This window comes from Hemitrygon akajei, chromosome 13, assembly GCF_048418815.1.
Source record: "Hemitrygon akajei chromosome 13, sHemAka1.3, whole genome shotgun sequence".
Lineage (NCBI taxonomy): Eukaryota > Metazoa > Chordata > Chondrichthyes > Myliobatiformes > Dasyatidae > Hemitrygon > Hemitrygon akajei.
In genome coordinates this window covers 45,361,691-45,388,110 of record NC_133136.1, presented here as the reverse complement: position 1 = coordinate 45,388,110, position 26,420 = coordinate 45,361,691, and the positions used below count along the sequence as shown (strand labels likewise).

The window sequence follows — 26,420 nt, the reverse complement described above, 5'->3', positions numbered from 1 at the left end:
TTGGCAATGATATGCACAAAGCTTCTAGAAATTTGGGTTCACTAATGTCCTTCAGGTCACAGATAACTTTTGCGTTCTGATTGACATATGACTCCAGGTCCACAAAGTGGATCACTTTTAACTCCTTAATTCAGGGACAGTTATGGATAGAAAATAAACATTGCATTTATCAGAGATGTCCATATCACTTAATTAAATTTTTGAAAATCTGCATGAAAATTTCACTGTAGTCGAAAAAGAACGACTCAGACTTGTGTCACCATCTGACAGCTGGTGTGCAGCTTTGGAGGCTATGGTTCTTCAACTACACAATAGGCATATTTTGAAATATTGTAAGTGCTTTTATCCCTACTATTATTTCTGGCAAAATTCCCAGTTCCTTATCACCCTCTGAGTAACATTTTTTCCCAGACCTCTCTAATCCTTCTACCAATTATTTTAAATCTATCACTCTGCCTCTGGGTTTTCGCCTCTTCTGCTAGAGGAAACAGATCCTTCATATTTTTAGGCAGATGAATTAGATTCATCTATTTCTGGCCTATCCTGTTCCAAAGGAAACAACCAAACCAATCCGATCTTTCTTTATTGATAAAATTTTCAAGATCCTGACAAAACCTTAAATGTCTGTACCATCACCAATGCAATCACATTTCTTTTTAATGTGACCAGAACTTTATGTACATTATCTAGGTATTGTTGTTCACCATTCTTACATTCTTTTCTTGGCTAATAAAGTAAAGCACAGCAAATGCCTTTTGAATTTAAGAGTTCAAAAGAAGCTGTGAGCATGCATTCCTATAGCTCTTTGTTCCTGCAGACTTCTCAGTAATTAAAAAAAGATTGAATTGACTCCTGATTATCAGAAATAGATTCCAAACAAATCAAGGAAATAAATGCACAATAATTAAAAGTAAATGAATCATATGGGCTCTGTAAGATAATACTGATCAAATCTATAAAAATAATCAATATTTTTGAATTTCTAGGTACTTTGCGCTCAGATCGTTTACACCCACCAGGTGATTTCACCATGCATGATCTTCTGATGGTTTTGCCTATTGTGGATCCACTCCTGGTTGTTCAGGTGACAGCTGAACAATTATTGGAAGCATTAGAAAATGGGGTGAGCATGTATCCAGAACTTGATGGAAGGTAATTATTTCTGGACTTTTTATTTTGAGGTGATTTACCAGATTATGACATATGACTCTATTTAGCAAAATGATGCAAAACATTGTGAAGAAATAAAACTAGAAATAATTCATATTGCAACATGATTATTTGTAGTTTATTTGTGATAATTTTATGCGTTGCATGTGAGTAATTTGTGCACCTTGTTCTGGAGGAACATTGTTTCGTTTGGGGGTATACATATATACTGTTGAATGACAATAAACTTGAACTTGATTAAGAAATCCCCTTAAGTTTAATTGTTAAATAGCTGGACTGTTTGTCCCACTCATATCAGAGAGGAGGCAACGTAACATCCACACCAGGACCATCAGATTCAAAAGCAGTTACTTTTCCCAAGCAGTAAGGCTAATCAACACCTCTACTCACTAACTCACCCCTCCACATCATAATAACCACTACTTTTTCCTGTCAGTTACCTTGTGTACAGACACTCCTGTGCCTAGTGTCACTTTATGGACATACGATCTATCTATGTACATAGGCAATCTAAAGTATTTATATTTACTGTGTTTTTATATTATTATTATTATTGTGTTCTTTAACTTTTTTTTGTGGTGCATCAGACCCCAAGTAGCACTTGTGTACAGGAAATTACATTTAACAACATTAAACAATCTTTAATCTTGAACTTTGAATCTTGAATAAAGAGGCATCAATAAGTGGGCAACTCTTGGCATGCAGCTCCAATGTTTAGGACTCCATAGCTGAAATCCACAGTCACAGTCATGGGTACTTCGGTAAGCAACATTGTTTTACGATGTTTAAAAAAACTATATTGATATTCAAATGAAATGATATCGACAGATATTGGAGTACTCCAGACTTGTGGAAAATAGAAGTGCAGAAGTCACACTAGTTTACAGGTGTGTTTGAAATGCTTAGACCTTGTACTGCACTCCTGACTATCCTGTTGGTGAATGTACCGTCTCTGAAAAATAAACTTGAGGACCTCAGAGTAAGATTGTAGTACCAGGGAGAAATCAGGGACTGCTGTGTACTTTGCTTCAAGGAAATGTGGCTCATGCCCGCCATTTCTGATGCAGTGCTGTAGCCCGATGCCTTCACCATTCTCTGCAAAGACAGGACAGCTCAGTGGTTTAAAGGTAAAGGAGGTGGAGTATGCTTTATGATTAACTTATCGTGGTGCACAGATGTTGAGATTCTGTTTTAGTCCTGCTCATCTGACCTGAAACATCTAGAGGTCAAATGTCATCTATGTTATCCGTCGAGGGATTTTCAGCCATCATATAGGTAGCAGTCTATGTTTCACTTCAAACCAACGTCAGGCAAGCACTAGAGGAGCTAGGCACTGTGATTAGCAGGCATGAAGCATTGCACCTTGATGCCTTCCCTATCATTTTGGGGTATTTCAACTAGGTCAGCTTGAAGAAGTCTCTGAACAACTACTGTCAACTTATCACCTGTGGAACCAGAGGAGCCAGCACACAACCACTGTTTCACTTCCATCAAGGATGCTTATCGTCCAATCATACATCCATACTTGGGAAAGTCTAATCACTTGACAATACTCCTATTCCTGGCATATAGGTTGAGACTAAAGACTGCAGCACCAGTTGTGAGGACCAAGAAGGTATGGCCAATAGAGGTGGAGAAGTGCCAACAAGACTGCTTTGACTTGATAGACTGGACAATATTCAGGGGCTCATCTTAGAATCTGAATGAATACACTACATTGCCACTGATTTCATTAAGATCTATGTGAATGAATGTGTGCCTTTGAGAGTATACCCAGACCAAACACAGTCTTTTTAGGGCTAGATCTGTGGCATTTAAGACCAGTGAGCCAGAAATATACAAGAAATCCAGGTACGACCTACATAAAGGACAAAAGAACAATTCCGATTGAGGTTAGAGATAAAAAATATCAGATGCATATCAACTCTGATTGGGTTTGTGGGCCATTACCTCCTACAAAGTAAAAAGTAACTGTTATGACATGCACCCAACCACACCAGATTCCTGCATTTACACACTCTAACTCTAAAATATAGATAGCTGGTGTGGCCCCTTTAAGGGTTCAGGACTGTCCTGCTAATTGGCGCCAAGAATTAAATACTTAAAGAGCACCTGAACTGAGGTTTGGCGCTCAATCATAAGCCTAACCAGAGATATTGTCTAGCGTTTTGTTTTTGCTCAGTTCTTGTTTCAGCTTTATACCATATCTCGAGTCCAGACTCTGATACAACAGCGCTTGGGTCCAAACCATCCTTATCAAAGTCTCTCATCACAGTACGATTGAGCCAACATGGATCCAATGGGGTAGCAGAGTCTCGGCCGCTGTGACCAGCCACAACAAAAGGATTTCCAGACAGAACCTGGAGCTACACAACCTTCAGGCCACCGTATACTAGCTATCGCTTGGGTGAGGCTATCGGTCGCTCTTGTTGAGCTAGTATATCTTCCGACCCTGGAGAGCTTTGATGGAGACCCCGGTTCTGCCATGGCTTCCTCACTCAATGCTCTTCAGAGCATGGAAAAGTGGCCTTTATGATCTCTCTCCTGACTGGGAGAGCACTTGCCTGGGGCACTGTGCATTGGGAACTAAGATCAGAGATTGGTGCAGTTTCGGAAGAATTCATGGCCACCTTGAGGAAGGTATTTTACCATCCTGCTGGTACAAACAGAGCCTCAAATGGTCTGATGTAGCTGCATCTGGGAAGTCGGTCAGTGGCTGATTATGCTATTGATTTCCGAACTTAGACACAAGAGAGCGGTTGGAACTGGGAAGCCTTGGCCACTCTTTACCGCCAAGGACTCCAGGACAAACTAAATGATGCCCTCGGTTAGGGAGAGCCAAAAGGGGACTTGTAGCCAACAGGCCAAAGCCAGCATGGTTTCCTGAAAGGAATATCCTGCCACTAACCTATTGCAATTTTTTGAGGAAATTACAAGCAGGGTTGACAAAGGAGATGTAGTAGATGTGGCGTACTTGGATTTTCAGAAGGCCTTTGACAAGGTGCCACACATGAGGCTTCTTAGCAAGAGCCCACGGAATTACAGGGGAGTTACTAGCATGGGTGGAGCATTGGCCGATTGGCAGAAAACAGAGAGTGGGAATAAAGGGATCCTATTCTGTCTGGCTGCGGTTACCATTGGAATTCCACAGGGGTCATTGTTGGGACTGCTGCTTTATACGATGTATGTCAGTGATTTGGACTATGGGATTAATGGATTTGTGGCTAAATTTGCCGATGATACAAAGATAGGTGCAGGACCAGGTAGTGTTGAAACAGAGAGCCTGCAGAGAGACTTAGATAATTTAGGGGAATGGGCAAAGACGTGGCAAATGAAATACAATGTTGGAAAGTGTAGTGTCATGCACTTTGGTGGAAGAAATAAATGGACAGATCATTATTTAGATGGGGAGAGAATTCAAAATGCAGAGATGCAAAGGGACTTGGGAGTCCTTGTGCAGGATACCCTAAAGGTTAATCTCCAGGTTGAGTTGGTGGTGAAGAAGGTGGATGCAATGTTGGCATTCATTTCTAGTGGTATAGAATATAAGAGCAGGGATGTTATGTTGAGGCTCTATAAGGCACTTGTGAGACCACACTTGGAGTATTGTGTGCAGTTTTGGGCTCCTTAGTTTAGAAAGGATATACTGACATTGGAGAGGGTTCAGAGAAGATTCACGAGAATGATTCCAGGAATGAGAGCGTTACCATATGAGGAATGTCTGGCAGCTCTTGGGCTATATTCCCTGGAGTTCAGGATAATGAGGTGGGATCTCATAGAAACATTCCAAATGTTAACCGATTAGATATGGTAAAGTTATTTCCTATGGTAGGAGAGTCTAGGAAAAGAGGCCATAATTTCAGGATTGAAGGATGTCCATTTAGAACAGAGATGCAGAGAAATTACTTTAGTGAGAGGGTGGTAAATCTGTGGAATTTGTTACCACAAGCGGCTGTGGAGACCAAGTCATTGGGTGCACTTAAGGCAGATATAGACAGGTTCTTGATTAGCCAGGGCATCAAAGGTTATGGGGAGAATGCAGTGGAGTGTGAATGACTGGAAGAATTGGATCAGCCCATGATTGAATGGCGAAGCAGACTCTGTGGGCTAAATGCCCTACTTCTCTTGTATCTTATGGTCTTATGGACTTGGAGGTCTTTATTGACCAGTCCATCTGCCTTGACAACAGTCTGGCAGAGCTTAAGAGGGAATACATTACAAAGACGAAGAGAGCTAGCCCGAGGTGTTGGCTAGCCCATGCAGATCGGTTACACAAGGCTCTCTGCCAGTGAGAATTCCTGCTGTCAGAATCAAGGCTACTGCTGTTAGTGTGGGGAAGCAAGTTTCCTGTGTGCTGAATATCCAAAGCTGTAGCCGCCTGAAGAACTGCTAAGACTGTCCATTGTCAGGAGGACTATGATGGTAGCAGCCACAACTCCCTATCCCATGGATTACTGAAGATGGAATTCACCTGGGGTAAGAACTGGAACTAGGTGAAGGCTTTTGTGGACTCTGGGGCAGCAGGTAATTTTCTGGACTTAGGAACTGCCCATTGACGTATCGTTGTGAGAGTTGAGCCAGTCCTTGCCCACGGCTGTCTTGGATGGCCTCTTGCTAGGTTTCGGGCAGATCCAGTAACAGACTGTGGTTTTGAAGATGAGGATAATGGATCACATGGAAGACATCAGTTTCTACATCATTGACTTACCACTTACACCCCTGATCCTTGGGCACATTTGGCTGTCCCAGCATAAATCCATCCTTGGGCTGAAGGGAGATAAGAGTCATTACTTGGTCCAGTTATTGTAAGGGTATATTTGCGGCATGGTTTTCCACAATCCCTCCCCTTCCCCCAGATTCTCACAAGACCAATGACCAACAAGGGGACAGTATTCAGTTCGAGGTAATTTGAAGCCCAAGAGAGGACTCCTAAATGTAGACTCTTGGAGCCCGTTCCCATAAGGACCATCAGTAACACTTTGTACTGTTGCCTGAGGATATGACAAGAATCTAGTGAACCTAAGGAGGAGACTGGGAGGTCAGTTGAATCACTCCTGCCACCTAAGAAGCCCCAGGAGACATCCTTGAAGGAGGTCTCAGAAGAACTTGCAACACCCAGGCCAGTCAAAGTTCCTTCATAGCAAGGGAAAGACCTGGACTCTTCCACTGCACTACCCCTACAACTGTGCTATAGATCTTCTGCCTGGTACTAGTCCTGTGGTTGATTATACATGCTCTTAGGTCCAGAGAGAAGTGCAGAGGAAGCATATGTAAAGTAAGTTCTTGCTATGGGATTCATCCAGCCCTCCACCTCACAGCTGGCGCAGGCTTCTTCACACAAAAGAAGGATGGAAGCCTGCAGCCATGTACTGATTATAACAGACAGACATATACTTTATTGATCCCAAGGGAAATTGGTTTTTGTTACAGTCTCACCAACCAAGAATAGTGTAGAAATATAGCAATATAAAACCATAAATAATTAAATAATAATAAGTAAATTATGCCAAGTGGAAATAAGTCCAGGACCAGCCTATTGGCTCAGGGTGTCTGACACTCTGAGGGAGGAGTTGTAAAGTTTGATGGCTACAGGCAGGAATGACTTCCTATGATGCTCAGTGTTGCACCTCGGTGGAATGAGTCTCTGGCTGAATGTACTCCTGTGCCTAACCAGTACATTATTGAATGGATGGGAGACATTGTCCAAGATAGTATGCAACTTGGACAGCATCCTCTTTTCAGACACCACCGTCAAAGAGTCCAGTTCCACCCCCACAACATCACTGGCCTTTCGAATGAGTTTGTTGATTCTGTTGCTGTCTGCTACCCTCCGCCTGCTGCCCCAGCACACAACAGCAAACATGATAGCACTGGCTGCCACAGACTCGTAGAACATCCTCAGCATCGTCCGGCAGATGTTTAAGGACCTCAGTCTCCTCAGGAAGTAGAGACGGCTCTGACCTTCTTGCAGACAGCCTCAGTGTTCTTTGACCAGTCCAGTTTATTGTCAGTTCGTATCCCCAGGTATTTGTAATCCTCCACCATGTCCACACTGACCCCTTGGATGGAAACAGGGGTCACCGGTGCCTTAGCCCTCCGCAGGTTCACCACCAGCTCCTTAGTCTTTTTTATGTTAAGCATTTCACATTCACATAGAGGATTAGACTGCATAACAGTCAAGAATCATTACCTGTTTCCACTCATAAATACTGCCTTTGAGATTCTCCAAGGGGCAAGAGTATTCATTAACCTAGACCTGTGGAGTGCATACAATCTGGTCTGTATAAGTGAAGGCGGCAAGTGGACGACTGCATTCAGTACACTGGCGATGCTGTACGAGTACCTGGTTATGCCCTTCGGCCTTGCGAATGTTCCAGAAGTTCTTCAGATATTTATAAACAACGTGCTGTGGGATACTCTCCATAAATATGCCTTTGTTTACTTGGATGATAATGGAATCTTCTTGAAGTCCATGGAGGAGCACATTGCTCACGTCAGGGACATTTTACAGAGGCTTCTAGACCATGGACTTTACGTTAAATTGGAGAAGTCCAAATTTCACGTGACAACCATTTCATTTTTGGGTTTCATCATCTCCAATGACAACCTCAAGATGGACTCTACGAAGATCTAGGCAGTCAGAGATTGGCCACAACCATCCAGTGTCAAACAAGTCCACGATTCCTGGGGTTTGCTAACTTTTATTGGAAGCTCATCAGGAACTTCAGCACAGTGGCAGCTCTACCGATGGCTCTAACTGAGAAATCCACAGGCCCCTTTATCTGGGCTACCAAAATGGAGGGTGCTTTTGCAGTACTTAAACAGCAGTTCACATCAGCTCCCATCTTGATTTCCCCTAACTCTGACCTTCCCTTCATCGTGGAGGTGGATGCCTCAGACATCAGAATGAGTGCAGTAATGACTCAACGGTCACCTTCAACAGTGAACTGCACCCATGTGCTTTCTTCTCCAGGCAGCTATTCCCTGTAGAGAGAAAATACAACACAGGGAATCGGGAGATATTAAACTGGCATTGGAGGAATGGCATCATTGGCTTTACAGACCATAAGAACATGGCTTATATCTAGAAGGCCAAGAGACTAAATTCCAGGTAGGCCCTTTATTCAACCATTTTAACTTTGTCCTGACCTGTCGACCTGGGTCAAATAATTTAAAACAAGATGCCATCTTTCGTCAGTTCGATGAACCTGAAAGAGAGGAGCAACTTGCCACCATTTTGTCCCAAGCTAAGGTGATAATGCCGATCCTTTGGGGAATAGATGAACTTGTTTGCAAGGATCAGGCACAAGGATGGTCTTCCTGGTCGACTGCTTGTCCCACACTTTGTCAGGTCACAGGTACTCCAGTGGGGACATTCATCAAGAATAACTTTTCACTCACAGATTGCCCAGAACGAGGAGCCCCATATCCAACCTCAAGGGTTTCTCCATCCTCTACCTGTTTTGGACTGAACATGGGCACACATCTCCATGGACTTCGTCACAGATCTTCCACTTTCAAGGGGAAAGACCATCATCATGGTAATTGTTGATCAATTTAAAAAGGCCGTTATCTGAGGTGGAGATGTCCTTCAGAATCCATGGTTTTCCACTGGACATAGTCATGGATCTCAGTCCACAATTCACATCACGTTTCTGGAGGACATTTTGCAAGCCATTTGGGGCAATAGCGAGTCCTTCCTCTGGGTTTCACCTACAGTTCAATTGCCAGATGGAATGGATGAACCAAGATATTGAACGTACCCTAAGATGTGTGGCCTCTGAAAGACTGCACGAGTGTAGTGACTATTTGATGTGGGCAGAGCTTGCCCACAACACTTTACAACATTTGGTGCATAGGATGACCCTTTCGAATGCCAATTTGGGTATTCTGTGCCAATATTAACTGAGAAGAAGGCCAAGGTTGGGGTTCCTGTGGCTGACGATCTTGTTTGACGCTGCAAGGAGAAATGGAAAAGAGAGATTTTGTTAGCCTCTGTCCAGAAGGTTGAAATAAAGGCTAACCACAAGGGAAGACAGTGACCAGTTTTGTAGCCTGGGCAATGGATCTGGCTGTTGACTCAGGATTTGCCTCCAGGTGGAGTCTAGGAAATTGGCACCCAAGTTCATTGGACCCTTCAAGGTTCTTAAAAAGTAAACCCGGTGGCTTACACTTCGCAACTTCCTAAGACCTTTAAAATCAATCCCACTTTCCGTATTTCCAAGTTGAAACCTGTGAGTACCATCCCTTTAGCCACACCACCATCAGCTCCACAGCCACCCAGTTTTGTTTCACTGTAAAAGGAATTACGAACTGTTCTGGATGTTTGGCAGTTTCTTGTGGACTGTGAGGGACTCAGACCTGAGGAATGGCGCTGAGTTCCTGAAAGGTTTCTCTTGGAGCCAGCTCTCATCCATGATTACCATCATCGTCTCTCTGAGCAGCCAGGGCCATCAGGAATTGGCTGCAGGAGAGGGGGTCCTGTTACGATAGGCACCTAACCATGCCAGCTTCCAATGTTTAGATGCTTTAGATCTCCAGAATATGGATAGCTGGTGTGACTCCTTTAAGGGTTCAGGACCGTCCCGCCAATTGGCAACACACACAAAATGCTGGTGGAACACAGCAGGCCAGGCAGCATCTATAAGGAGAAGCACTGTCGATGTTTCGGGCTGAGACCCTTCGTCAGGACTAACTGAAAGGAAAGATAGTAAGAGATTTGAAAGTAGTGGAGGGAGGGGAAAATACAAAATGATAGGAGAAGACCGGAGGGGGTGGGATGAAGCTGAGAGCTGGAAAGGCGATAGGCAAAAGTGATACAGAGCTGGAGAAGGGAAAGGATCATGGGACAGGAGGCCTTGGGAGAAAGAAAGGGGGAAGGGGGGAGCACCAGAGGGAGATGGAGAACAGGCAGAGTGATGGGCAGAGAGAGAGTAAAAAAAACAACTAAATATGTCAGGGATGGGGTAAGAAGGGGAGGAGGGGCATTAACAGAAGTTAGAGAAGTCAATGTTCATGCCATCAGGTTGGAGGCTACCTACCCGGTATATAAGGTGTTGTTCCTCCAACCTGAGTTTGGATTCATTTTGATAGTAGAGGAGGCCATGGATAGACATATCAGAATGGGAATGGGACGTGGAATTAAAATGTGTGGCCACTGGGAGATCCTGCTTTCTCTGGCGGACCGAGCGTAGGTGTTCAGTGAAATGGTTTCCCGTCTGCGTCGGGTCTTACCAATATATAAAAGGCCACACTGGGAGCACTGGACGCAGTATACCACACCAGCCGATTCACAGGTGAAGTGTCGCCTCACCTGGAAGGACTGTCTGGGGCCCTGAATGGTGGTGAGGGAGGAAGTGTAAGGGCAGGTGTAGCACTTGTTCCGCTTACAAGGATAAGTGCCAGGAGGAAGATCAGTGGGAAGGGATGGGGGGGGGGGGGGGGGGGGATGAGTGGACAAGGGAGTCACGTAGGGAGCAATCCCTGCGGAAAGCAGGAAGGGGGGGGGGAGGGAAAGATGTGCTTGGTAGTGGGATCCCGTTGGAGGTGGCGGAAGTTACGGAGAATTATACGTTGGACCTAGAGGCTGTTGGGGTGGTAGGTGAGCACAAGGGGAACCCTATCACGAGTGCAATCGACAGTGCTTCTCCTTATAGATGCTGTCTGGCCTGCTGTGTTCCACCAGCATTTTGTGCATTGTTTGAATTTCCAGCATCTGCAGATTTCCTGGTGTTTGCTTCGCCAATTGGCAATCATGTTTTGAGCGCCAAGTGTTGAGCAGTTAAAGAGCATCTGAACTGAGGTTCAGTGCTCAATTGTAAGCCTAACTGAAGGTATCGTCCAGCTTTTTGTTTTTGCTTGAGTTCTCATTCCAGCTTTATACCATGTCTCAAGCCTGGCCTCGGATACTCCAGCATCTGGGTCCAGATCATCCTCGTCAAGGCTTCCTATTGCACTAACATCATGAATGGCTGTGATGCTTCACTTCCAGATAAGCTCATTGTCTTTTATGCACACTTTGTGAAGGAGAGTAAACCTACACCTGTTCGTATCCCTGCAACATCTGGCGACCTTGTCATCTGTCTCAGAGGCTGATGTCAGAATATCTTTCAAGAGGGTGAACCCTCGCAAGGCACCAGGCTCAGATGATGTACCTGGTGGGGCTCTGAAAACCTGTGCCAACCAACTGGCACGAATTTTCAATGACATCTTCAGTCTCTCACTGCTGCAGTCGGAGGTTGCCACCTCCTTCCAAAGGGTAACAATCATACCAATGCCCAAGAAGAGCAGGGTGAATTGCCTCAATGACTATCATCTAGCAGCTCTCACATCTACTGTGATGTAGTACTTTGACAGGTTGGTAAAGGCCAGAATCAACTGGTGCTTAAGCAAGGACTTGGATCCACTGCAATTTCCCTATTGCCACAATAGGTCTATAGTGGATACAATCTCACTGGCTCTTCATTTGGTCTTGGATTACCTGGACAATAGCAATTCCTATGTCAGGCTGCTGTTTACTGATTACAGCTCAGCGTTCAACACAATCATACCCTCAGTTCTAATTAACAAGCTCCATAATCTGGGCCTCTCTCCACAACTAGGAACCTTAACTTCCTCACTGGTAGACCGGTCAATGTGGTTTGGAGATAATATTTCCTCCTTGCTGACAATCAACTAGCGTACATCAAGATTGCATGCTTAGCCCTCTGCTCTACTCCCTCTACTTCCAGCTCAAGTGCCATCTATAAATTTGCCGATGACACAACTATTGTTGGCAGAATTTCAGATGGTGACAAGGCGTACGGGGTGAGGTAGATCAGCTGGTTGAATGGTGTCACAACAACCTTGCACTCAACGTCAATAAGACCAAGGAATCAATTGTGGACTTCAAGAAGGGGAAGTCCTCATCAAAGGATTAGCAGTGGAAAGGGTAAGCAGTTTCAAGGTCCTGGGTGTCAACATCTCTGAAGGTTTATCCTGGGCTAACATATTGCCTGCAATTACTGTACAAATAAGGTATGACGGTGGCTATATTTAATGAAGAGTTTGAGGAGATTTGCTATGTCACCAAAGACTTGCAAATTTTTACAGGTGACCGTGGAATGCTTTCTAACTGGTTGCATCACAGCCTAGTATAGAGGGGCCACTGTACAGGATCGGGAAAAAAAAACCTGTCTGTTTACAACTGTCTGTTGTAAACTCAGCCAGCTCAGTCATAAGCACTAGCTTCCCTAGCATCAGTGGCATCCTCAAAAGGTTATGCCTCAAGAAGGTGGCATCCATTATTGAGGACCTTCATTACCCAGGACATTGTCTCTTTTCATTGCTACGATCAAGGAGGAAATACAGAAGCCTGGAGACAGACACTCAACATTTCAGGAACAGCTCCTTCCCCTTCACCATCAGATTTCTGAATCAACAATGAACCCATGAATACTAATTTTTTTTTGCTCTTAATTTTTATACAAATTTCTTGTTGTAATTTAGTTTTTTTTTGTTAAGTATTGCAATATATTTCTGCTGCAAAACAATAAATTTTACAACACAAATGAGAAAATCTGCAGATGCTGGATATCTAAGCAAAACATACAAAATTCTGGAGAAACTCAGCAGGCCAGGCAGCACCTATGGAAAAGCCGGCTGAAGGGTCTCAGCCCGAAATGTCGACTGTAAATTTTACAATAGATATGGGTGATATTAAATATGATTCTAATTCTAATTTGGGAAATTAATTGAATGCTACCTTAATTTTCATTCTTTGGATAGTTGTACTCAGTAGACCAATGAGTTTTTAATTCAAACTTTTGGTAATTGAGACTTTGAGTTTCCCCAATCATACTATAAAGTAAGATTCAGGAAAAACAAAGGTGTAAAGCATTGATGCATGTTTTTAAGTAGTGTTTAAAACATCAAATGGATAGTTCTGAATAAAGAAATTGAATATTTATTAAAAATGTAGTTTGTATTGTTTGTATTTGTTTGTATTGTTATATGGTATTCACAAAATACTGAATTTGAAAAAAGCCAATTTTCTTTCCAATGCTCCAGTGTTATTTTTCCCTTTTATATCTTTGAGGTTGACTGTAATAATCTCAATTAACAGAAGGCAGGTACTTTGCCTGATAAAATTGCTTACATGATTTACAGTCATGTCTCATCTTGTCATTTTCACTAACTAAGACATCCTGTTGATGCTGGCTACACTTTGTTATAACGTGCATGTTAGAATTTGATGTAGTCATAGTGCCTTGACCAAGATTGTAATTATGCAGTGAAACTGAATATTGTTGTAGCCTTCTCCTAGTAAAATTTGCACTGCTGTAGCTAATGCCAAGTGTAAAGAGAGTTGGAAGCAGAAGAGGCCATTCAAAGTATTTTTTATGATTATGTTACCAAGTGAAATTGCAAACTTTATGCGAATCACCAGCAATATTCAGGTTATGCGGGAACTCATGTTCCACTGTCCCATAAATTTACTCGAATGTTGGTGAATGGTAACAGAAATTAATCCTTATGGAATTCACAAATCACCACCAAAAACTTACATGATAAGAAGTAAATAAATAAAAATAAAACTTCCTTGAACTAAAGGCTGACCAGGTGGTATGGTAACATAGTGGTTAGCACAAATCTTTATAGTACCAGCAACCTCGGTTCACTTCACACTCCTATCTTAAGGAGTTTGTACATTCTCCCCATGACTGTGTGGGTTTCCTTCCGATACTCTGGTTTTCACCCATAGTCCAAATTGGTAAGTTAATCGGTCATTTTAAATTGCCCCATGATTAGGCTAGGGTTAAATTAGGGGTTGCTGGGTGGCTATTCCACGCAGCATCTGAATAAATGAATAAATAAATAAAAAACTTAGCCAGTTTTATCTAAAAAGGATCTAGTGTTTTCTCGGCATATATGACGAATAAACTCTTAGTGGGCTTCCAGCCGGTACAGGCTTCTTTCACATTGTAGCCATTCTATAGGTATGTCATGTGTAATCATTTTATTTCCTCATGGAGTCTCTGGGTCTAAAATAGTTTTCGCATGGTTAATCAAAATAGAAAGAACCACTCAACTTTGGAGGGCATGATGGTGGCTGATATTGTTGAGCTACAAATCCATGTGAGTGGGCTTCTGATTGATGCCATTTCCGATGGCTACTGTCCCGTTTCTGTCGTGTTAGCATGTCAGGAGCAAGATGCAACCATTCTTCTTCATTTCCTTCATAAACTGAATGTTTGGATATATGCTGTTCAAGATGGTCATGGAACTGTTGGAGTGCCTGGAGTCCATGAGGCCACACTACGAAGGTGTCATCAATGTATCTGAAGAAGCATTTGGGATGTAAGGGTGATGAACTCAGAACCCTCTCCTCAAAGTCCTCCATGTAGAAATTGGCAATAGCCATTGACAAGATCCTTTCCATTTGTTTGTTCATAGTAGTTTCCCTTATAGAGGAAGTACAATTATGCATAACATTTTTACAGAATGGTGACAAGGTGAAGCAAATCAATCGGACCCTGGAAAGGGCCAGCAGAAAAAGCAGGAACCCTAACAACGAGGGAGAACCCAACACTACCACCTGTCTTGCCTATATTTACACAGTTTCTGGAAATATCACCAAGATCCTGAAGAAATACTTAATTAATACCATCCACAAACTCATAACAAAGCTCAAATCACGGCTTATGTGGGTCAAAGATGACTTGTGATTCAGGACAGCTGGTGTTTACAGGATTCCTTATAAATGCAGAGCAGCTTATATTGGCCAGATGGAATGCACAGTGGAAACCTGCATCAAGGAGTACAGGAGGTATATCTGTTTGGGTTACCCAGAGAAACCGGTGGTGGTAGAGCATTGCATTCGCAATGACCATAGGATTGACTTTGATGGCACAAAACTACTGTGGCATGCCTGTGACTTTTGGGATGGTCTGGTGAAGGAACCCATTGAAATAAAATTAGAGGAAAAGAATTTTAATAAAGACAAAAGTCTCACTCTAGATAAGAACTGGAATTCCATTGTAAACAAGATGGGACAGCAGAAACCTGATTGGATGAGGACTAACCAATTAGGAGGGATGGACGATGGGACTATAAATAACACTGGATTAGACATGCCCAGGCATCATCACTGATGAATATAGCAGTTTGTCATCGAAACCCGTAGTCTCATGGAAGCCTGAGAAGAGTTTATTCAGCTTTATCTAGTCCAAATTAAATGACTTGTTGTCTTATACTGCACCTCTTGTGCAGTTAGACAGATAGTATAATCCATTAAGTCTACTATAGACAGTGCTTGTTTGCAAAGCTCTCTTTTGCTCCTTGCAATGAACATTAGTAACTGAAGACTTGCCTCCATTTATGGCCAGAAGCTAAACAAAGAATATTGGTTGGAAGTTTAACTTATTCAAAAACAACATTTAGATCTCCAGAAGCACACAGCTGCCATGTTTTGAAAGCTGAGCTTGGCATGAAACAATGCCCCCTTGCCCAGGACAGTCAATATCCATCACACTATAAACTTCACATAACTTTACTACTTTTGAGAAATGGACTGCATTATGCACATTTTATGGCTTTATTAACCTGCTATGGTATTTTTAATAAGTTGTGAATCTTGTAAATTGCATTAGATTTTAACTTGAGATGTGATAGTTATCTCTTAATTGGATCTGTGTCTTATATTGTACGAGTGGCATGTTTTATTTTTCATGTGAAGATCAATGTTGAAATATGCCAGAGGTCTGTGAGTGTCAAGGAACAGGAGTGAGTTTTTAAAAACTTATTTTTTTATGGGATGTGGGTGTCGTCAGCTAAACTAGCATTATTGCCCATCCCTAGTTGTCCTTGAGACGGTGGTGATGAGCTGCCTTCTTGAACCGCTGCGGTCCCTGAGGTATAGGTACGCCCACCTGTTAGGGAGGTAATTCCATGATTTTGACTCAGTGACAAAGAAAGAATAGCAATATATTTCCAAGTCAGGATGGTGAGTGACTTGGTGAGAAATTTCCAAGTGGTGATATTCACAGGTCCCTGCTGTTCTTCTCTATCTAGTTAGTAGTGGTTGTGGGTCTGGAAGATGCTGCCATAGGAACTTTGGTGTGTTGTTGTAGTGCACCCTGTAGACAGTACACACTGCTTCAATTGTTCATTGATGGTGGAGGGATTGGATGCTGTAGAAGGGGTACCAATCAAGTGGGCTGCCTTGTGCTGGATAGTGTCAAGCTTCTTGAGTGTTGATAGAACTGCAGTCATCCATATGAGTGGCGGAGTACACCATTACACTCCTGACCTGAGCCTCGTAGATGGTGGACAGGCTTTGGGGAGTCAGGGAGTAAGTTACATGTCTCAGGATTCCAAGCCTTTGACCTGCTCTGGTAGCCACTATGTTTATATGGCTAGACCAGTTCAATTTCCTGTCAATGGTAACCACCAGAAAGTTGATAGTAGGGGATTCAGTGATGGTGAAGCCTCTGAATATCTAGGGATGATGGCTAGAGCCTCTCTTGTTGGAGATGGGTCATTGCTTGGCACTTGCGTAGCTCGAATGTTACTTGCCACTTGTCAGCCCAAGCGTGGATATTGTCCAAGTCCTGCTGCATTTGAGTATTAACTGCTTCACTATCTGAGGAGTTACGAATGGTGCAGAACCTTGTGCAGTCATTTGTGAACATCCCCACTTCTGACATTGCTATTGCTATTACACTAGTTCCATTACTACTACAAAGGAAAAAGTTCTAGACAGATTCAAAGGTCTTAAGGTGGTTAAGTCACCTGGACCAAATGGACTACATCTCAGAGTCCTGAGAGAGGTTGCTGAAAAGATAACTTTCGCATTGGTCATGATCTTTCAAGAATTACTTGATTCTGGCATGGTCCTGGAGGACTGGAAAATTGCAAATGTCACTCCACTTTTTAAGAAGGGAGGAAGGTAAAAGAAAGGAAATTATAGCCTAGTTAGTCTAACCTCAGTGGTTGAGAAGATGTTGGAGTCTATTAGTAAGGATGAGGTTTCAGTATATTTGGAGACTAATGATAAAATAATTCTTAGAGAGTTCTTCAAGGAAGTAAAAAGCAAGGTGGACAAAGGAGGCAGTGGATGTCATTTACTTGGATTTTCACAGAATCTGCTGTCTGTCCCCTAACTATCAAGTCACCTATCATTATCGTTCTGCTTGACTTGACTTTTCCCTGCTTGACATCAGAGCTGGCCACATTGCCATTGGCCTGGCTGCCGCTGTTGTGCCTTGATAGGTCATCCCTTACCAAAGGTATGTAGTTGTAGCTGAGGGGATTAGCCACAGAGGAACCCTGCACTGACTGATTACTCCCCTTACCTCTCCTGGCAGTCACCCATCTACTTTTTAAAGCCTCCACATATCAACTGCTATTGTCCCAATATTCACGTCCCCCAGCCCCCACGTTCCATAAACTCCCCAGTCATCATGAACTCACCTTAACCTCTGAGCAGGTGGGAAGGGCCCTGGGGAAACTCAGACATGGCAAAGCATCGGGACCAGATGGTGTGAACTCCAAGGTCCTGAAGGAGTGTGCTGAGCAGCTGTGTGAAAGTTTCCAGTGCATTTTCAGTCTGAGTCTCAGCTTCTAAAAGGTCCCGACTGTGTGGAAAACATCATGTCTGAACCCAGTACTGAAGAAAGGCCAACTGAAAGTTTTGAATGATTACTGTCCAGTGGCCCTGACCACTCACATTATGAAGACCTAGAGGCTGGTCCTGGCTCACCCCTGACCCCTGGTCAGATCAGCCCTTGATCTCTTGCAGTTTGCCTACCAGAAGCACATTTTGAGTCAATTATGCTGTCATCTATCTGCTGAACAGAGCCTACTCCCATTTGGATAAGCAGGGCAGTGCTGTGAGGATCATATTTTTTTTTGATTTCTCAGGTGCCTTCAATACCATAGAGCCCTCATTGCTGAGGGATTAGCTCTGTTCAAAGCAGGTTGGCACTTCCATTGTATCCTGGATAATGGACTACCTGACTGGCAGACCACAGTTTGTGCAGCTTCAGAGCTGTGTGTCAGACATGGCTATAGGCAGCAGTAGGGCCCCACAGGGGACTGTATTGGCTTCCTTCCTGTTTACTCTGTATACCTTGGACTTTCGATACAACATTGAGTCATACCATCTTCAGAATTTCTCTGATGACTCAGCAATAATTGGGCATAGAAAGGGAGGATGGGAGAATGAATACAAAGCCTTGGTGGTGGACTTTGTCAAATGGTGCAAGCTGAATCATCTGCAGCTCAACCTTAGTAAGACAAAGGAGGTGGTGATGGACTTTAGGATGACTAAGCCTGCATTGTTCCCTGTTACCATAGATGGTTAGGACATGGATGTGGTGAGGATCTACAAGTACCTGAGGGTGCACCTACATAGCAGACTTGAGTGGAGCACCAACACAGAGGCTGTGTACAAGAAGGGCCAGAGTCACCTCTACTTCCTAAAGAGACTGAGATCCTTTGGACTATGCAGGCCTCTCCTTCACATGTTCCACCAGTCTGTTGTTGCCAGTACAATCTTCCATGTGGTGATGTGCTGGGGCAATGGCATTGCCATGAGTGATGCCAACAGGCTCAATAAACTAATTTGAAAGGCTGGCTCTGTTTGAGGAGCCATACTGGACACACTAGAACAAATGACCCTACGGAAAATCCTGGCAATTCTGGACAATGTTTCTCACCTTCTACATGCCACCTTGGCTGAACAGAGGAGCACTTTTAGTAATAGACTAAGACAGCTGTGCTGCTCCAAAGAGTCCTATGTAAGGTCATTCTTACTCTCGACAATTAGGCTTTATAATAAGTCAACCTATAATTGGTGAAGTGATGACCCCTTCCTGTTAGACTGTGGTAGCTTATTTTTATTCTTTCTATTTCTCTTCTAATATTTATACTTGTGCACTTGTAATGCTACTGTGACACTGTAATTTCCTTTGGGATTGATAAAGTATCTATCTATCTGCACGGGTGTGACCACCTCAGTAAAAGTTTCATCTATGAGGATTTCAGCCTCCCAGATGATCCAGAGAACATCCAACTCCAGTTTCTTGACCTTGTCACTCAAGAGCAGAAGTTGAGTGCACTTCCTACAGATGTAGTCATCAGAAAGACTTCTAGGTATTCTGAAATCCCACATCTCACAGGAAGAGCATTCCACTGCCTGAACATACCATTCTGCCTACTCTTGTTATATCTCTAACATCTCAAGCTTAATTTCTAGCCACTCTTAACACTGGCTCATTCACATAATCGTTGCTCTGCTTACACCTTGTTCTTTTTTGTTGGCTCTGCCGAGCATCTAAAAGATTGCAATGATTGGAGTCCGCTGAAAAATTCTGAAAGTCCCCGAACTTTTTTTTAAACTTTGCATGGCCTCATCAACAAATGACTTATTGGAATGATTGCAGTCTGTTGAGAAGTTCCAAAAGTCCCTGAGCTCATTTTAAAGCTCACATAGACTCACCAACAAAAGACCTTTCCTGTTGATTGTAGCTCGCTGAAAAGAATTGCTTAATAGCATAATTTCAAACTGAAATAGTTGATTTCTGAAGAACAAAGATTTGTATGTGTTCATCAAATCGTGCAGCACAGAAACATCCATGTCAACATTTTACATATGTGCACTAATCTCATTTGCTCATATTGGACTATACCCTTTTATTCTTTGTCACTCTAAATGTCTCCTAAATGCAGTTATTTGATTCTACCATCATCTCTGTCATCTTTCTGGACCTCTCATAATTATTTACTAGTCAATTATGTCTTCATGTCAAAGAAAACTATCTCAATTTAGTTCACATTCTTCAACACCTGCAATCTTTCTATCTCTTTCTTCAATGTCCTCTCCAGTGTAATTGCGTACTACCAGTATTGGGGTATGTGGTGAACTACATATACCTGTCTGGACACGCCCCCCCCGCTGACTGCTCCTGTGGCTCCTCCCACAGACCGTGGCTCCTCCCACGGACCCCGATATAAAGGCGATTGGAGGCACAGCCCCGGCCTCAGTCTCCAGGATGTTGTGTGGTGGTCACTTGCTGCTTGTTCTTTCTTCCAGCCAATAAAAACCTATATCTCGCCTCACGTCTCCAAGAGTTATTGATGGTGCATCAGGGTAACCAGCAGTAATCAACTGCAGTAAATTCTTGTGTATTCTCCCTTTTATCATATTCTCATAAGGGGAAATGTTGGTGTGTTTTCTGAACCTGTTAGCTCCAGGAATCTCTGAACATTCACTCCCTTCCTTCTGCACCTTTTAACATACTCTCATTGTCTGTTTGTCTTGTTTACCCTCTCCATATGCATTATCTTACACCCGCTTATTCACTTGCCATTTTCTGCTGACCAGACCATAACAATGATAATTTTCCACTGTCAGCAGCTTTTCCTTCATATTCTACAATACATTCAATTACACGATCACTATCATCTGTATATTTCTTAATCATAACTTTTGTTTATCTAAATCAAAATCATAAAAAAGGGGTACTGAATTTTGGGTTATTTTAATTGCGAAGAGCCATGAACTGACCAACTTAAACTGACCATAAACTGGTTAACTTTTGATTCCTGCCATCAGCCAAATTTTGGTTTAGTTTGGGGTTTTCACTTAGATTCCACCTGCATGCATGTGAACCAGATTTGCTATTTCTCTTAACAAACCAGTAGCATCATAGCATTGTTTGTTCACTTTTAACTGATTCATTAACTTACAGCCTTTTACTGCTGCTTTGTTATGTAATTAATAAAAGGGCTGAGATGAAAATGTTTTCCACAGTGGGTTTGTTATCTGGAAGACTCTGCTTTCAGTAGCAACTTTTTTAGGGGAATTGAATGTATACAGTATTTGACAAGAAAATGTTTGCAAGTTTATGAGGGCACTAAAGGAGAGTGACCAGTTCATAGTTTTAATGGATTGACTGGCCTCCTGTGCTATATGCTCCAGGAATTCACCCTGTGAGTGTCATAAGATGTTGGTATTAGACTGGGAACCCATCATACACAACATTCGATATTTAGCTTTTACAGTTAATGGAATTAAAGGCCCTGCAATAGAATGGACAACCTTTGTTTGCCATTATTGTTTCCCACAAAAATCTTTTCTCCTATGATTCTGAATAAATGTCTTTTTTTTATTTACGTATTTAATCTTTGTAGGAATTTTGTAAACTTAAATAATTTTAATGTCATTTATTCAAAATAGTTTTAGATGGTTGAATTTTAAATGATTGTTTTATGGAAAATAGAGATTAAAAGTTCAAGAGAGAAATTGAATTATCAGGTTTAGAAATGACAAGCCATAGATATTGGACATAAATTGAAATAGAACCCTATGGGAAAGATTCTATTTGAAACCTAACTTTGGTTTGAATTCTGACGGGGAAGGAGGATAAAAGGCTAGACTACAAAATCTATGGTGTTTCCCTGACATTTAGTTTCTGAAAATTACATTTCATCCAAGGCTAGACAATGAAGTCATATTTTGTACAGAAGGGTATGAGGATCAAGATTAGATGGCGGAAAGGGTGTACTGGAAGATAAACATACAAATAACATTTGAACTGAGAATGATGGTGTTTTCAAGGGGCAGCAAACACAAAAGAAAGAGGAGTGAAAAATGGATGAATATAGAAGGTGAAGTGGTAATAGAAAGGCAAGAACAGAGGTAGTTCATTGTAATTTATTCCAATATGCCCAAAGAGAGTAGTAAGAAATTAGGCAATGGGTGGTATGGTATAATCATTCATATCATAAGGAGGAGCAAGGTTGAAGTTATAGAAATAATAGCTTTTGACTAGTTTACATTGTGGAATAATGCACAATATACCGGACCCATTCAAATAGCTACAGAAATTGCTATATATCTGATCAAATTAAATGAGTAAATTGAATCTTCAGGATTATTTTCAACTTCCTATCAGATTTGCTTGCTATATAGGCACTTAATAAAACTGTGCACCTGACAACTAATTCATTGTTACTGACTGGAGTATTTGTGAAATTTCTTAAGGTCAGTCCACATTTATTGGTCCTCTTAGTCCTGATAAATGCTTGTAGCTGTGCTTGGGTAAGTACCTACTTTACAATGAATCAACTTGGCAGATGAATTCTCTCTGGAGTTCCCAAGGTTGTGGTAATGTTTCAGATTGGAAGCTGCAGGGTTTTTAAGCTGGTTAGTTTCAGTGTGCATCAAGTGCCTTTCTTATTGGCAGGACATTAAATGATAATTGGGTTATTTTAACATACTGCATATAGTGAAAAATGCTAGAAATGCTTGACAGTTCATTCAACACCTGTAGAGAAAGAAACAGTTAACATTAGTTTGGCGATCTTGCAGCAACATCAGAAAAATTAGAAAACAAGGATGCTTTAAGTTTTAGAGAAGAGTACTGGATGGATAAAACAGACTGTGATGGCTGGAGACTAAGAGAAACTGAATAATACTGATGAGATTGATGTTGATTGAGAGCATGTTAATTACTTGTCTCTAGGAAATGTAAATAGGAGGGAATGAATGAGAACACAAGAGACTGGGAGAGATGCTGGAAATGTGAAATGCAAGATATAGCAGTGCTGGAAAAGTTTGGGAAATATGAAATAATAAAGAATGCTGGAAATATCCAACAAATTGGGCAGTTGGAAAGAGATGAAATAGACTTAATTGAATAGTTCGATGACCATATAGGAAAAATTGTCAGTACTCACACAAATTAGGAAGGTTTGTTATCTGAAATTGTTAAATTTATTATTGGGTCCCAAATGCCCATATAGAAAATGAGATGTTGTTTCCTGAACACAAGAAGTTCTGCAGATGCTGCAAATCCAGAACAACACACACAAAATGCTAGAGGAATTCAGCAGGTTGAGACCCTTCATCAGGAATGGAAAGGAAGGAGGAAGATGCCAGAATAAGAAGGTGGGGGGAGGGAAGGAGTACAAACCAGAAGGTGCTAGGTGAAGCCAGGTAGGTATGTCGCATCCGGAATTATTTCCAGGTATTGGACGATTTCCTTCCACGGCGCTCTGACGTATTGGGAAATTGCGTACTAGGCAAGTTACTGCAGTGGTTTGCTATTGCCTTCTGTCGGGTGAGTTTTTTTTTAAAGAGATCACTACCTCATAATGGGATCCGGCTAGATTTGAACTCGGGACCTCTCACCCCGAAGTCCAGTGCTGATGCCACTACGCCACCAACCAGAGGGGAGAGGATAGGAAAAGAAGCTGGGAGGTGAAAGGTGGCATAGGTAGAAGGCTGGAGAAGAAGGAATCTGTTAAGGAGGGAGAATGGACCATGAGAGAAAGGTATCTAGGGAATGGTAATAGGCAGGTGAGAAAATGAGGTAACAGGGAGGCCAGAGTGGGGAATTGAAGAAGGACATAGAGGAAAGGGGAAAATAATTATATCCAAGATGGTGGCGTGACGCAGCTTGCAGTGGCCACTCCGGAACTGATTATCTGTTATTTGTGAAGTGGGGTGCTGTGCGCAATCATAGTTGATTGAAAACGGACGTGGGAGCACGGAGGAACATAGGGAAATTCAAGGAAGACCTTCTTCGTTGCTGCTGCTGCTGTGAGGTCCGGGACTCTGCTGGGAAGAACAGGCCCCCAGTCCTCGGGGTCGCGTTGGCGGGGCCGTCTTAATACACTCGGCAGAGGATGGTGCTCGGAGAAGCTGTGCCGGAGGGGATGGTCGTCGGCTCGGAGGTTCGATGGACTTGGAGTCCGCTGCGGTCAGGTCGCTTTCAGTGTGTGCTATGTCTGCGAGGCTGTGTCTGACGGAGCTTCCATTGTGTGCTGCGTCTGCGAGGCTGAGTCGGGCGGCGCTGTGGAAATCCATAGCGGGGGTATTCCCTTCTGCCGCCAGCGTGGGATGGTGAGTCTGTCGGGACCCTGGGGACTTGTGGAAACTGTGGTGATTTCTTTTGAACTTACAGTCCTTTAACATCTTGGACTATTTTTACTGTGCCCATAGTCTGTTTTTTTATCAATTATGCTATTGTTTGCACTGTTGTAACTATATGTTGTAATTATGTGGTTTTGTGCAGGTCTTGTAGCTTTAGTTTTTGGTCTTTTTGTGTGATGGATTTGGAGCTCCTTTCCGGGGAACGAGCTAGACGGTAGCGCGATATTAATACGCAGCAGCCTCTCCGGACTCTGGATTGGGGATTGCCAAACATTACGTGGATTTTTTGGTAGTCTGTTCTGTCATATTTTTGTGATATCATTCTGGGGGAACGTTGTCTCATTTTTTAACTGCATTGCATTTGTGGTTTCTAAATGACAATAAACTGAACCTGAACCTGAATAATTACTGTAAGTTGGAGAAATCAGTGCTCATGCCATCAGGTTGGAGGCTACCTAGACAGAATATGAGGTGTTTTTCTTCACCGTGAGGGGCCTCATCATGAAGGCAATAGACTGACATGTTGGAACATGAATGGGAATTAGAATTAAAATAGTTGGCCACTGGGAAGTCCTACTTTTTATGGATGCAGCGAAGATGCTCAATAAAGTGGTCCTCCAATTTACGCCTGGTCTCACCACTGTAGAGGAAGCTACATTGGGAGCACTGGATACTGTAGACGGCCCCAACAGATTCACAGGTGGAAGTATTGCCTCCCGTGGAAGGATTATTAGGAACCTTGAGTGGAGGTGAGAAAAAAGGTTAAATCAAGTATCTTTTCCACCAATCACCTCCCAGCTTCCTACTTCATCCACCCTTCCCATCCACCTTACTTTACCTTTCACCTTCTAGCTTTTACCCTTTCCCTCACCCCAGATTCTTATTCTGGCATCTTTCCCCTTCCTTTCTTGCCCTGATGAAGGGTGTCGGCCTGAAACGTTGACAGATTATTCATTTCTAAAGACGATGCCTGACCTGTTGAGTTCCTCCACTACTTTGTGTGTGTTACTGTTTCCTGAGCAGTTTGGTAATTGTTGGAACAGTGTAAGAAGCCTAGATGGGTAATTGGGAATTGGATGGAAGCTCAACAGAGTGCACAAAGTATGTGACTAGAAAATATGAATGAACATAGCAATTGTAAATTTGCTTACATTATTTCATTTTTAAATGTACAGTTTAATAATGGAAGTATAAAGAATCTGCATTGGATGCAAGTATTTTAAAATCAATTCTAACTGAATGCATGTAGAGTTCTTGTTTTAGTCCATCAAGAACAGCTCAATGTAAATGTTGAATATATGCATTGAATATTAAATTTGCATGAAGCAAATAAATTTCACATTCTAAAGTTAGGTAAGTATCTTAATAAAGTCTGCTTCAATATTTGAAACTTAATTTAGGTTTTGTGTTTTAAAGGTTCCCTCAAGTGGCAGGATTAGAATTTGGATTTGATCCAAGTGCCGAACCTGGGCACAGGATTGTTGTGGACTCGGTGAAGGTCCAGGGACAGTATTTGGACAGGAACAGAACATACTTACTTGCAATCAAGGAATACTTAGCAAAAGTAAGTTGTAATGTGTGGTTTATTTTTATGATAATCTTGTGTGTTCACAAAAAAGCACAAAAAGCTAATAGCTGTGAAGAAGGACATAGAGGAAAGGGGAAAATAATAATAATAAAAATAATAATAACAAGCTCTGTCTAAAAGCTAATAGGTACTTCAATTTGTTAATAAAACTTAACATGGAAGTGGAGACAAAAGACTGCAGATTCTGGTATATGGAGCAAAAACAAACTACTGGAAGAACTCAGTGGGTCAGGCATCATCTACAAAGGGAAATGGACAGTTGAAATTCAACCCAAAATGTCAACTGCCCATTTCCCTCCATAGATTCTGCCTGAGACACTAACTAGCAGTTAGTGTTTTGATTAACATAGAAATAATTAAATGGGATAGTAGTTAAAACATACAGTGCACAATATGTCTGGATATTGCTCTTAATCTAGGCAGTGACCTAACAATTTGCTTACATTCCCTTGATAAATTTCAAAATACCTATGTATCATTTCATAAGTGCACAGGATTCAAAATTCTTTAATTGGGTGATGAGCTGATATTGGTGCAGATGGAATCATTCTCTAGGTCTTGACAGAGGTCTAGAAAAATGGTGGAAACCTGATCTAGTAGTTGTGTCAGACCATTAACATTTTAGAGACCTGTCTTCAAATCAAAGGACATTTGATGTAGTATAGGACCCATACCATACATCCTGAATTTTATAGTTCTGTCCCTTAAGCAAATGAACTTTGGTGCTGAGAAAACTAAGTG

At 42.2% G+C, this 26,420-nt stretch overlaps 1 protein-coding gene across 1 annotated transcript in view; it reads left to right on the top strand.

Moving 5' to 3' along the window:
- The window catches only part of LOC140737832 (mannosylglucosyl-3-phosphoglycerate phosphatase-like), a 67,304-nt gene that overhangs the window by 17,075 nt on the left and 23,809 nt on the right, over positions 1-26,420 (top strand). The window contains exons 5-6 of the mRNA XM_073064516.1: positions 987-1,152; positions 25,508-25,655. Of these exons, the coding sequence (XP_072920617.1) occupies positions 987-1,152; positions 25,508-25,655 (314 nt within the window). The remainder of the gene's footprint in view (positions 1-986; positions 1,153-25,507; positions 25,656-26,420) is intronic.